At 48.2% G+C, this 13,986-nt stretch overlaps 1 protein-coding gene across 2 annotated transcripts in view; it reads left to right on the top strand.

Moving 5' to 3' along the window:
- LOC138566960 (atypical kinase COQ8A, mitochondrial-like) overlaps positions 1 to 13,208 on the top strand; it is a 349,117-nt gene extending 335,909 nt beyond the window's left edge. For both annotated transcript variants that reach the window (XM_069644743.1, XM_069644744.1), the window contains one exon: positions 11,008 to 13,208. In XM_069644743.1, the coding sequence (XP_069500844.1) occupies positions 11,008 to 11,292 (285 nt within the window). In that variant the 3' untranslated portion in view covers positions 11,293 to 13,208. The remainder of the gene's footprint in view (positions 1 to 11,007) is intronic.
- Positions 13,209 to 13,986: the final 778 nt, after the last annotated feature.

Raw genomic sequence — 13,986 nt, 5'->3', positions numbered from 1 at the left:
CCTGCTAGCCCTGGCAGAGGCATTACTGCACACAGATGCTCCATCAAAGGCCTTACCTTCATCCAGCCATGACGCCAGCCTCCGATGGCGATCCTTTCTTGTCTTAGAGGAGAAAGACTGGCAGATGGAGCGTCCCTCCACATCGTGTTCCGAGTGCAGGCAGTAAATACACTTTTGGTGTCTGTCTTTCATAAAGACATTCTTCTGGCCACCTCTGAGAAGGCACGTGTACTAGTCCCAAAACTCAGTTTGCGTTCTCACACAACGTAGTGATCTGACGGAAGGTGGATTCGAGACCGGCAACGGATCACTACTGCCGACAAGTCACAACAGTGACTGAAGAAAAAATGCAAAGAAAACTATCGAAAATAGGCTAAATACTTGAGGAAATTGAGGAGCGAAATTCAAGGACTGCAGCACAAAAACGTACATTAAAAATCGGAAGGCCACCAGGGGTGGAGCAAAGAAGGACGCGTGTCATTGGTTGGGGCAGTATGGCAGAAAGTGACAGCAATAGGCTATGGAAGCGACTATGCAGTTTGTAGCCCAAAGCTAAACTGCTTTATGTTACTGTTCATTTCCAGCCTTACGATGGGGAATATTCATAGCATGTGAATCCATGTAAGACCCCATGCTGGAGAACCTTACTTCTCCTTACAGTTACTGGGGCTTAAGGGCTTTGATTTAAAGGACAGGCATGCAGTAGTGGCAGTGGCAGCTGGGGTCACATGTGCCTCAGTCCCCAGAACAGCAATCAAGTGTGGGTGCATGATGGAACAGAACACAGGGCACAACACCCAGCCACAAGGCCTAGCTCAGAGAACAAATAGATGAAGGAACAGGCTCTAGAAAGCACAGGGTGATGCAACAAAAGGCTCAAAGGCTCACACGGCGGGGTCAAAATGGGTGTTACAAACCAAGGTATGGCTATGCTTTTCAAAGGTTTTGGAACAATACCCATGACGGATACATGGAGGGGTTCAGGAAGGATGTATGCTTTTTCAGCACAACATGATACTAGAATTAAAAGGATTGAAATGGGTTACACAATGTTGCATGATAAAATAAAGTGAAATAATTAAACGTCCACAAATGCCAGATGCAGCTACTGGGCCAGTATCGGGTCACAGGATGGGGGCGTTATTCTCCTCCTCCTCCTCCTCCACCACCACCTCCTCTGCCTCCTCCTCCTCCTTCTCTTCCGGGAGCCATGAAGTCTGAAAAATGAAAGCAATTTTAACTATAGGAGAACCACAGTTGGCAGAAAGAATGGTTTGCAATATGAGGATTCCACTTGTGCTAACAAAGAAGTAAACGCAGGACAAATGTTTGGGGAGGAGGGGGCAAGGCAGTTTTGTGGCTCTGAATGTATTACAGCCCATTTAAAGACATGGCTGTACATATTGTTCAATGCACATTTAAAGGACACTGTTTCTCATCCTTTTAATGTGAAAACACCATTATTACTGCCCACATAAATGGTTTCTTGGTCACTGCTCTTGGGGCAGGCCTTGCCTAACTGCAGTTTCAGATTGTTTGTAGTGGCACACCGCAATATGTCCAGCCTGTCACGGTCTGGGGGCCCACAGACCATTGCCTCTGTGTGACGGATGTACTGTTCTTACCACCTGTATTACACAGGGAGCTACACACAGGTTCTGAGTGCACCTATGTGTGACTGTTGCAGTCTAGGGCAGCATTCTCGTGTGTGGCCTTCCCCCAGTGCTCTTATCACCCAAAACCGTTTAAGAACTATTCTTTAACTTGGTGTCAGAAATCCAGTTTGTCAGGGTCCTATATATGTGTTTATCAAGGGCAGTTTCATGACATCTTGGTCGCTTCGGCTTTCATGTGAAACAGGAGAGAGCCCTCCTCTGCCTAAAGCACTAATGCCCAGTATATCATCAAGAAGTACATGATGTAAACCCATAAACCAGCCATGCCTATTTCTTCTCTCTTCCCCCAATGAAAACAAGATTATGTCTCCCATTCAATTTTGAGAATCAGAATTGATCATTTAGATTTATTTAAGCAAAAATGCAACTCTTGCAACAATGAACAATTCACTAAGTTGTGTAAGGAACTCATGGTGGCAACAGTAAAGACTGACTCAAGTGATCACAGTTCAAGGGTGTTTATTAAATTGTATGCAGGTTTGGAAACGCCTAATCTAAACCTAAATCTAAGATGGGAGCAAGCTTCGACCATCAAATGAAAGTAAGGCAGTCCTTGTGGCGTTGTCACATAAAAAGGGCCTATACTAAGAAACCTATTGCCAAACGTTACAACGAATACAAAAAAGGGTGTGGGATGGTTTTCAAGAAAAATATTTGTTCACAAAAATGTCAGGATGCAGTAGCTTGGATCTCCTTTTCCCCACTTTTTGAGCACAGGGTAAGATGGGATCTTGGAGTACAATACACACTCAAGCTTTCCCAGCACGAGTCGACAGTTCCACTTGCAGCTATCAGGACCGTCGATGGCTAAGTCTTGTTCCTCTTGAAAGTCTCTTTCCTTTGAGGGCCTGACATATTCAATAACAAAACAAAAGTTCATTCAAAACAATGAAAGTTTGTTTCTTTGTTTTACTTTGGGTGAGGATTGTTCATCCCTGGGTCCCCCTCTTCCGGGCGCTGACCCCTATTTACTTTCAGCCTCCCTCCCCCGGGTTCACTATGGCTTTTCCTTCACTCACAAATCTTAATGTCTTTTTAAACGGTTCCAGTGGACATCCCTCGGCCGGGTTCACCTTTATCAACACACTGTTTCTTGGGACTTTAGAGTTTGCTCCCTTCTCGTCAGCATCCCTCGGCCGGGTACACACTTGCCAACTTCATCTTTACATTCACTTTCAATGTATTTGGGATTCACTTCCCTTGCTTTCTCATGTGGCGGGATTCACTCCCCTTGCTCTCTTTATAGTTTGTAGATCACAGGCTTTCGACTATACAGGGATTTTGCTTGACCTCCTGTATGACCACTTTTACCTATCTTGGCGGCTCTCCTACGGCCTTCTGGTTTCTGCAGTTTTACTACGATGGAGATCGGCCAGAGTTTCTCGAAGCAGCACCCCCATGGTGCCGGCCCCCTTCTTCAGCTGGTCTGCCCTTTACAATTTTACAGTTCTTTGAACGTTCTCACTTTGCGACTTTCATTCACCACAGCCCGGTTCTTATGAGCTCGCCCCTCGACTCACCGGCTGTGATGAACCGCTTGGCTTTCCTCTTTACTTGGTCAAGGCCGGTAGCACGGAAGCAGGAGTCTTGCTCGCTCCGGCTTATCGGCGTTAATACACTCTGTGTACCGTTGACATCTGCAGCAGCACACCTTGGCTATTGTCCTCTGTCTTATGTTTCTCTCAGCGGAGGGTACACAGGGTTTTGTCGGAAAGGGCAAGGTCGTATCTCGTCAGCCTCTCGATATTTACTGCCTTTCTCCTCCTCTTGAATTGCCGGATCTGGATAGCTATCTCGTCGTACGGTCTGCCTTGCTTGTACTGTGCTCTCTTGCTCCACCTTTTATCCATATTGGGAATGGAAAGTGCCGTCACGTGTTTGATTCTGATCAATTACCTGACTTTGCATGACCCTTGTATTGGGACATGTCAGGTAAACGGCTCTGGTGTTAGTCCATTCTCTGGTGTGTCGTGTGAAAGTGTTTGTGTCAGAAAAAGGGGGTGGGGGGGCTGTGGCTTTGAATGTCCTACGTGGTAGGATGGGGAAAATGTGTGCAAAGAGGGGGGCTACTGTGTCTCACCCATCGGTGCCCCACTTTCCGAGGACCCCCCATCCAGGTGATCCTCCCTCACTGGTCCACCCCCAGGAACTGGATCCAATAGCGATGGCCGTGTCCTAGCCACCTGGATGACAGATCCCCGGGGCCCATCTAGGGAGACACCTTCAGGTTTCTCACAGTTAGCACAGTTTGATGTCAGTCTTTCAAGCCCACCTAGGCCCCATCCACAGGCCAGGTGTTTGCAAGAGAGGGTGCAGCTGTGTGGCTGAATGCTATAAGAAAGGGGTCCTGAGGAGTACTTGGTCTTTCTCTTCAACCCCTCTTCAGCAATCTCCATGCGGGAGACTTAGTATTTTTTTCACCCCACTGATTCTCTCACCTAGACTTTGTCCAAGGCACTCTGTTTAATCCCTATATCACATGCTGTGTTCACATTCTCCCAATCAGTGTCCTCTTGTCTGGTCTGTGCATGCCTTTCTTGTAACCTTTCTCCTAATCTGTGACCTTAGACCGCCTGACCTCTCATAGAGCAGTGTGCCCCTCATCCATGCTGTGCACTTAACCCACTATGTGCCAACTGAAGCATATTGCACCTGATACTTCTATTACCTCTCAGCTCTGTTACCTAGTACTAGATATATATCCAACTGCAGCAGTTTCTGTTAATTTATTGTTTTTATTGCCACTACTTTTAATAGAAAATGTTTGTTTGCTCCTTTCTGTCAGTAAAATGTGTTTTTCGAATGGATTGTGTCCTCCAACGTATTCCACATCTTTGACATGTAATGTCCACAGCTGTGTACTTCGGAAACTTTTTCGGCACAGGGCGTCCTGCGTCGATGGCGTCGGGTCGATGTCCCTCGAAGGCCTCCGTCGAGGGCGATGTCACTGGATGTTATAAATAGGATGCACGCCGCCCGTAGCCTCAGTTCTATTTTTTTCGCAAACTATTTGCTTCAGAGACTCGGCACGCCGCGTGTTTTCCTCGTGAATATATCTTCTTCTTCAACCCCTCCGACTCCACAGTCCGGCTTCAAGACTCGCCGGGACTGCAAGTCGAAAATGTCGATTACCGACCCGCATCGCATTTGTTTGTGGTGCTTGGGTGAGAGTCACGACACCGATGACTGTTCCGAATGCCAGTCGCTGTCTGCTAAGGCCTTGCGGGAGCGTAAGAGAAAGCTTCAGGTAGCTAGGGGTTCGAAACCCAGTAAGTCCTGTAAATCCATAGCCAAGGGTATTTCCACCGATGATTCGAGGGGTGACTCTCCACATCAGAAGGAGTCCCGGGGGTCTCGGTCCCAGAGTAGTTCCCACCATTCGTCCTCCTCGTATCCCGTCACCGGTCGCCTTCCCCCCCCCCCTCCTCCTCTTCGGATGGCGCCGTGAGGAAAGCGACTTGCCTGACTAAGTCCCGACCCCGGAGGAATGGGCTGCCTTTAGGGAGCAGATGTTGGCAATTTTCCAATCGCAGGGCACAGTTCCGTCCACGCCTTCTGACGGAGCCGGCAAGAAACAGTCTCGATCTGTGGCTCGCACACCTTTGAGCTTGGGTCCTCGGCGCGATCCTCATCGGGAACCTTAGAGGTCCTGTTCGGACAAGGCGCTGGATGGTCGCAAGAGATGTGCTTCCAGGTCTCAGTCCTCGTCTCCAGCAAGACCGCAGAAACCTGCTTCGACGTGTCCGTCGGATACAGACGTCAAAGGTTTGACTTCGTATCAGCCCACGGTGACGTCGTTGGGCGTGTCGACGTCGGCGCCCTCGACGCTTTCCAGACCTTTTGGCCGAAATTTACCATCGGAGATCCCTAGTGATGTGGATCCTCCTAGGAAGGCTACTTTCAAGTCTGTGAGGTCTGTTATGGACTCCAGGCCTTCGGCTGATCCGAGACGGGACTTTTTCCTCCCTCTGGATGACATCTATGAGGAAGAGGAGAGGTCAAATTTTGATCTTGACCCTGTTGTGCCTGATGGGGCTCCTGTCGTTTCAGGGGATAGCCAATTAGAAGAGTTGAGGCAAACCCTTCGTGATGCTAGTGGCCTTGACACTTCTCCGTAAGTGGAATTTGGCAGTCCCGAGCCTGGTGCGCATGCTGAGTCGTCCTACCGGAGGCTCATGGCTACATGGCTAGGGTCACAGAGTATCTGGGCTGGTCCAGTGCTCCTGAAGCTTTTGTGCAAGATGATCTAACGGACATTTTAGATCAAGGTCCGTCCTCTGACCCGGCGTTACCTTTTCATCTGACATTACAGAAAAGGGTGGCAGCTGCTTGACAGTCACCGCAATCTCTTCCAGCTGTTAACAAATCGTTAACCAAAAAATACCGCCCTTCCGGTAGCGACCCCAGCTACCTATCCACTCACCCCACTCCTGAGAGTTTGGTGGTTCAGGTGGCTGCGGCCATCTCGAGGCAGGCGGCGTACCCCATCATCCCTCCTGATAGGGACGATGAACGCTTCGACGGTTGGGCATGCAAGGTGTTTTCTGCGGGGAGTATGGCGCTAAAATCAGCCAACTCCACTTGTACCTTGGCAAGATTTTCACACACTCTGTGGAACTGTGTTTTTCTTGTGGCTGAGCATATTCCCGAAGGGGAACAGAGGGATGGGTTCCTTGCTCTTGTGCAAAATGGCAAGGATGCCATGTGTGAATCCCTTCAGTCGGGTTTGGACACGGCCGACAGTGTTAGCCGGTCCATGGCTGCGAGCACCGTTATATGCAGATTTGCGTGGTTGCGGAAGTCTGGTTTTGCCCTGGATGTGCAAGCCCATCTTTTGAACATGCCCTTTGATGGCGCGCATTTGTTTGGCAGCAAGGCTGACAAGAGCCTTGAGAGGTTGCAGACCTCAAAAGCTGCAGCAAAATCTTTAAGTGCAGCTGTGCGTCAACCTCCGCCTTTTCGTCCTAGGGCACAGCAGTGGAGAGGAGGTTCTTTTCGTTACTACTCCTCCTTTGGTAGAAAGAGAGGAGCCGCCAGTCAAAGGGTTCAGCGTAAAAGTACCCATGGTGGTCGGGGAAATCGAGGTGCCAAAGCCGTTCAGGCAGCTGCCTCTTTGCCTTCAGGCGCTGCCGCTCCAAAACAGTCATGAGGCCATGTCCCATGGTTCGCCGGTTGGGGCAGGCTGTCTCAGCATCTCGAAGAATGGCGAGCTATTACTTCGGTTTTGTGGGTTCTGGATACCATAGCCCACGGCTTCTGCCTTTCCTTCCTAAAGTGGCCTCACGACAATCCACCGGGGATTCTCTTTGAAGCTTCCAGATCCGCTCCTTGTGCAGGAAATGTTGACCCTGCTAGAGAAAGGCGCTATAGAACTGGTGCCTGTAGCGGAGAGGAACAAGGGATGGTATTCCGCTTATTTTTTGATTCCAAAGAAAGACGGGGGATTGAGACCCATCCTGGACTTGCGTTGGTTGAACAAACTTCTCAGGAAGGACAAGTTCAAGATGGTTACTCTTTCTTAAGTCCTCCAGGCCCTTCAACTTCAGGTTTGGTTGGTGCCTCTGGACCTACAGGATGCTTACTTTCATGTGCCGATTCATCCCAAGCACAGGAAGTACCTTTCAGTTTCGGGTCCTGCCATTCGGATTGACCTCCGCCCGAGGGTCTTCACCAAGCTAATGGTGGTGGTGGCAGCGTATCTCAGGCGAGGGGGGGATTCACGTCTACCCCTACCTTGAAGACTGGCTGATCCGTGCGCGTTCTCCCGAGCAAGCATTGGATCACCTCGGTCTCAACTGCCGCTCCCTCCACAGGCTGGGCTTCTCCCTGAATTTCAAGAAGTTGCATCTGACACCTTCCCAACAGCTCCAGTACATCGGGGCTTACATCGGAGCTCTGTTGGACACGTCCTTGGGGTAGTGCTCGCCTCCCACGGTGAGGGCTCATCACATTGTGCAGATGGTGGAGGGGACAAGTTTCAACATGCCCAGAGTCTCCCGGCTTTCAAATTCTTGAGGTTGCTCGGCCTCATTGCATCCTGCATTTTTCTGGTGTCAGAGGCCAGGTTGAGGATGAGATCCCTGCAATGAGTTCTCAAGATGTAGCGGTCACAGTTCTCAGGCAAGATGTCGGATCCCGTTCAGATTCCACTCTCGGTCTCCCAGGATCTTTTGTGGTGGACCAATGAGGGGAACCTTATGAAGGGGGAGCCGTTTTGGCAACCGTGGCTGGAGGTGACTGTAGTGACGGACACTTCCCTCACAGGATGAGGAGCTCATGCCGCAGACTTGACCATCAGTGGTCGTTGATCTCTGTCGGAGTCCAAACTACACACCAACCTGTTAGAGCTGAGGGCCATCAGGCTGGCGCTGAAGGCTTTTCTGCCATCTCTGCGGGGGAAGAGTGTCCTGCTCATGACGGACAATACAGTGGTCATGCATTACCTCAACAAAAAAGGGGGGGGTATGGTCACTCCCGTTCTGCAGAGAGGCAATGCAGCTCTCGTTTTGGGCAATCCAGCAGGAAATTACCCTCTCGGCAGTTCATCTGGCCGGAGAGGAGAATGTGGCGGCGGACGCTCTGAGCAGGCAGAGCACGGTCTCTCACGAGTGGAAGTTGGCTCAGGAAGAACTTCTGGAGATGTTCCCCCCTTGGGGGACCCCACAAGTGGATCTCTTCGCCACCGGTGCCAACCGGAAGTGCGAGAGATTCTGCTCAAGGGAATTTCCTCTGAGAGGAGCTTTAGGAGATGCATTCGTAGTGGATTGGTCATTCCCACTGCTGTACGCGTTTCCTCCAGTCCCTGTCATTCCTGAAGTGTTAAGGAGGTTACGGAGGTTCGGATCCAACATGATCCTCATTGTTCTGGATTGGACCAGGAGAGCGTGTTACCCAGACCTTCTAGAAATGTCCACCTGCCCACCATGCCGTCTTCTCTACCGAGAGGATCTGCTCTCGCGCGACGGGGGAAAAGAGGGGGGGGTCAGGTTCTCCATCCAGAGGTCCGGACTCTCAACCTTCACGCTTGGTATCTGAAATTTTGAGGTATAAGGATTGGGACCTCCCAGATGATGTGATGGAGGTGTTGCTTTCGGCCAGGAGGCCAGCAACAAAATCCCTGTACCGTTGCCATTGGCATAAGTTTTGCGACTAGTGCAGGGGACAAAATGTTGATCCTTTTCAGTGTTCCATTCCTGTGGTTTTGTTTTTCTTGCTTTCTTTGGCCCACAGGGGCCTTCAAGTGGGTACCATTAAAGGTTACCGGGCGGCGTGGTCTATCTTTAAGCGCTCGCCTGAAGAATGTTCTTACTTTAAGATTCCTTTGATTTCCCAATTTCTTAAAGTACTCACTAATGTGTTCCCACCGTCCCCTTTGCAGGTGCCCGTTTGGGATCTGAATTTGGTTTTGAAATTCCTGATGGGTGCTCTGTCTGAGCCTTTGCACTGTTGTCCTTTAAGACTGTTGTCTTTCAAGGCAGTGTTCTTGGTTGATGTTACTTCCGCTCGCAGAGTGAGTGAATTGCGGGCACTTTCATCTAAGCCACCCTTTACTGTGTTTCACAAGGATAGGGTTGTACTGAGGGTACGTCCTTCCTTTCTACCTAAGGTAGTGTCTGATTTTCATTTAAGCCAGAATGTGGTTCTTCCATCTTTCTATCCTCCTCCTCACACTGGTAAGGAAGAGGAGCGACTCCATAGGTTGGATCCTAGGAGAGCTTGTGAGCTTTTATATTTCTAGGATGTCCAGGGTCAGAGTGGACGATCAACTCTTTGTGGGATATACTGAACACCGATTGGGCCAGGCTGTTACCAAGCAGACCTTATCCAGGTGGATTATCTTCACCATTACTGAATGTTACCGATTGGGGGGTAAGGACCCTCTTGAAGGGTTGCAAGCTTATTCCAGTAGGGGTGTGGCTACTTCCACAGCCCTACAAAGGGGAGTTCCTATTAGGAATATTTGTGATGCAGCCACATGGGCTTCTATCCACACCTTTGTTAAGCATTACTCGCTGGATACGATCCTTGTTCAAGATATGGCCTTTGGTAAGGCGGTTCTTTATTCTGCCATTTGATTGGGTACTCTGAATTCTTTCCCCTCCTCCATTTTCTGGCACTGCTTTGGTAGTCTGTCAAAGATGTGGAATACTTTGGAGGACACAATCCATTCGAAGAACAAGTTACTTACCAACTGGTAACGTTCTTTCGATTGGATGCTCCTCCAACGTATTCCACATCGCCCTCCCAGCCTGCCCCTCTGCAGAATTTCCTATGCGATTGCAGCTTACGTTTCCGCAAAACTATGTTCAGTCAAGCAGGCATTGGATTGGTGCCACACGTTCTGGGGGAAAAAACATAAACTGAGGCTACGGGCGCCGTTCATCCTATTTATAACATCCGGTAAACAAGGATTGTGGATTCGCAACTGTGCACCTGTGCGCTATTTGTCACTTCTCAAACTTGGGTAAGATAAAGTACATCAAGCGGTGTAAGCAGCAGTCCAACTCCCGCCAACTTATCCACACATAGTTGGTACTAGTATAATGATAAAATGAAAAGAGGGGTGGAATTGCGCTCTACACCATTGAATTGAACAACTATGATAAAAATTGTATTTTAATGACAACAAAAACAGCCGACACGTGTTTCGACACTCTGGTCGTCCTCAAGGCATGAGAGTCTAGTAAGCACGGAACTGTGTGTGAGAAGTAACTGGTAGATACCTGGAAATATGGCCTTCAGAGTCAAATGGCAAAACATTTCCGGGTATCTACCAGTTACTTCTCACAGAGTTCCGTGCTTACTAGACTCTTTCATGCCTTGAGGACGACCAGAGTGTCGAAACACGTGTCAGCTGTTTTTGTTGTCATTAAAATACCATTTTTATCATAGTTTTTCAATTCAATGGTGTAGAGCGCAATTCCACCCCTCTTTTCATTTTATCTTTATATTTATAATATCCAGTGATGTCGCCCTCGACGAAGGCCTTCGAGGGACATCGACCTGACGCCATCGACGAAGGACGCCCTCTGCCGAAAAAGTTTCCAAAGTACACAGCTGTGGACATTACATGTCAAAGATGTGGAATACATTGGAGGAACACCTAATCGAAAGAAAGTTACTAGTTGGTAAGTAACTTGTTCTTTGATGTTACTTCCTAGCCTCCCCACTCTTAATTCACTCACAATAGATCAAAGCTAACTCCTCAAGAGGGTGCTGCATTTATGATGTTTGCAAATGTATCTCTTTTTTGGGTGGACCGTCAATAGCAGATATACACTGGTGACCCGTTGTGATCCAGAACTGATATTTTGTTTTTCCACCCTCCTAGGCGATGATGGATGCGCATGTGGATGCAGTGATGATCTTAGGCGAGGCCTTCTCTTCAACAGAGCCATTTGACTTTGGCTGCCAGACCACAACAAGACGCATCCACAGTGTAATCCCCATTATGCTGAAGCACCGCTTGACACCGCCTCCTGAGGAGACGTACTCCCTACACCGCAAGATGGCTGGCTCCTTCCTCATCTGCGCCAAGCTTCAGGCACATGTCTCCTGCAAGGATATGTTTGATCAAGCCTATGCTCGGTACTGGGACAATAGCAACCACGCCTGAAAAGACTTAGGTCGAATGGCTGCTGGATCTTCATTCCGTGCGTAGAGCAACACTGGAACATTCTAGTGTCTCACCTTGGTGCTTTTGAGGGAAGAGGAAGGTGTAACCAATGATTCTGCTTCTTCCTCCAGAAATGACGGGCTGTGGCTAACGGCTTCGTACATGAATTAACCGAGTACACTGGGGCAGGCCCCAGAGAAGCAAATGTCAGTGCATTTGTGCATATGTTTTTTTTTTTAAATTGGGGGAGGAGGGTTGCTTTGAAACCCTTCCAGCGATCATGGCAAACTAGAGTAGTACAACTGTCCACCTGTTCTTCCTGCAAGCGTCTAGCTTTGATGCATTGTAAGATGCGGTTGGAGGAACCGTCAAGTTACAATGAAACCTCGGTTTTACTTGAGGTCCAACCGAGGGGACGTGGCAACTCAATACTACCAGATCTGCCCTCTGCTTTTTAGGGAACATTCTCATTTCAGCTCTGTTAGTAACACGGCCACAATTCAAGCTCCTCACATCACTACTGCTTATTCCACCTCCATTAACTTTGAATTCTAGCAGTGAGCTGTTAAAACAGCACCTCCTTTTTATTTTATGTCAAACCGGGGAGTGTTGAAACACAAAGAAATCCATGGCAATTATCTTTGCCCAACTCTGAAAGCAGTGCTAACATGACACGTACGCTTGATGCTTCATGAACTGATGATACACGTCTATTCGGCAGCCTCTCTTGACACATTTACTGAATAGTATGCCAATGGCACGAAGGGTGGAGGTGCACACATGTGAGTTCTATGTAGTGGTTGCAGTCCGCACTGAGGACATGTCAGTAGCATCTAGCAGTTGCTTTCTGATGGTGGTTGAAAGTCTCCTAGCTCAATGCTCACTTGGGAGCTGAGACAGGCCAGGCTGTAGAATGGGAAGGATGATTTTGCAATTAATGATTGTCAGGCACGTTTCTCAATGTTTGCAAGAAGACTCTGTTCCGTGCCTCAGAGAAGCCAGAGAAAGGGGAGTGTGTGATAGGACAGAGGCTGGAAGAAGACAGAGTGCCAGACTGCTGGCTCGTAATGCTACAATTCTCTTTTAAGATCCTAGAGAGAGTGTTCTGAAAGGATATCGAACAGTAAAGTCTAGAGACCGGTGCCTACCACCTGCTGCTCTCCAGATGTTTTAGATGACCAATCCTGTGGTACCTTTCAATTGACTATGCTGAGTAGGGCTGATGAAATTTGTAGTCCAAAGCTGTAGTCTGGACAGTAGAACATTGCAAACTCCTGGTCTATAGTAACAGAGAACGGAGTGCATGGATTGTAAGCCTGGGAGGCTGCACAGTCTGGACCACTACACATCTGTACATAAATCTATTTCAGTGCTGTGTGGGGCATGCAATAAGAGTGAATCCATCACAAGCGCTCAGCTCTGCCTAAAAGTAGTCATCCTGAAATGATGAAACAGTCTGACATTTCAAGCAGATCTTTGCACCATTCAGCAAACAAGCGAAAGGAGGTCGGACATGAGACTCCAAAAGTAGTCTGGTAAAGATCTGTGAACGAGTGCATTCCCAAAAAATCCATCAGAAATGTTGTTGGTGACTGATTAAAAGATTACGATGAAGCCGATTAAGTGTTAGCAGAATAATGAAACCATGTTAGACAGAGTGTAAGTGTTCACTGCCTTGGGATACAGAATTCTTCACATTGGAAATGTGAGAATTTGTTGTGTGTGCTTGCATTGCATTATGCAATGCAAGCCATGGAATGTACAGCAGTGGTGGATTCCTGGGTTCCCTCAGGGTTCCAGGAATGTCAGTTGGGACATTCAGGGTGGGAGCCAAACTAGTAGGATATTACATGCTCCCTCTCTCCCTCCTCCTAACCTCTTACCCTGTAACACAATAAAGTACTTCGACTTTTGTACTTACTGGCTCTAGCGTCTTTACCGAGTATCCAGTGACTGCAGACGCTACAGAATTCAAATAAATGTGAGTTTTTTTAGCAGCTGCCTGAAAATATATTGTGTGTGGGGGGCACAGTGCAATCATTTCACTGCTGTTTATAAAGTTTAAATCTAGATCCAAAACCGTTGCTCAAAGTCATATTAAAAATATAGAAAACATGATTTTAAAGCTGACTAAATGAAGAGAACATTTGAAATAACAAGCCAGATGCTGTATGAATAAGGAAGAGCAATGAGGAACGGTATTGTTTGGTAAACCCCTCTCCCTCTATGTACTACCAGATCACTCAAAAGACCTACTCATCACTTCTACTCCTGGCTACCTCACCTCCTCGATGTAGTCTCTGGCTTTTGTTTTAAAAGTAGACTTTCTTGTTTACTCTGCCTTTTGAAATTTTAGGTTTTCATTTTGTGGACGTTTTGTTAAATTTTTGAACGTTCTTGCCTTTTCATTCTATATTTTCAGAGGTTACCATTTCATCAACCGTGGGCACATTCGGGGAGGGTGTGACATCTGAAGAGATGTCAATAGTCATTAACCAATGGTAGGCCATTTTCAAAAATGTCAGGTGGCATCAGAGCGTGTGAAATGAAGGCTAATGGGAGTAACGAGGATCCTGTGCCATGATCATTTTCTGGCGACATCATAAACCACAGGGCAAAAGGCGAAACTGAGTGAGGCAGCCAGCGGATGAGGAGTGTGTGCTTGTTCAAGCGAAGTGGTCAGTGGCCTCCAGG

This window comes from Ambystoma mexicanum, chromosome 2p (genome assembly GCF_040938575.1).
Source record: "Ambystoma mexicanum isolate Mex_15411 chromosome 2p, UKY_AmexF1_1, whole genome shotgun sequence".
NCBI classification, from domain to species: Eukaryota; Metazoa; Chordata; class Amphibia; order Caudata; family Ambystomatidae; genus Ambystoma; species Ambystoma mexicanum.
This window is presented reverse-complemented; position numbering and strand designations above follow the sequence as displayed.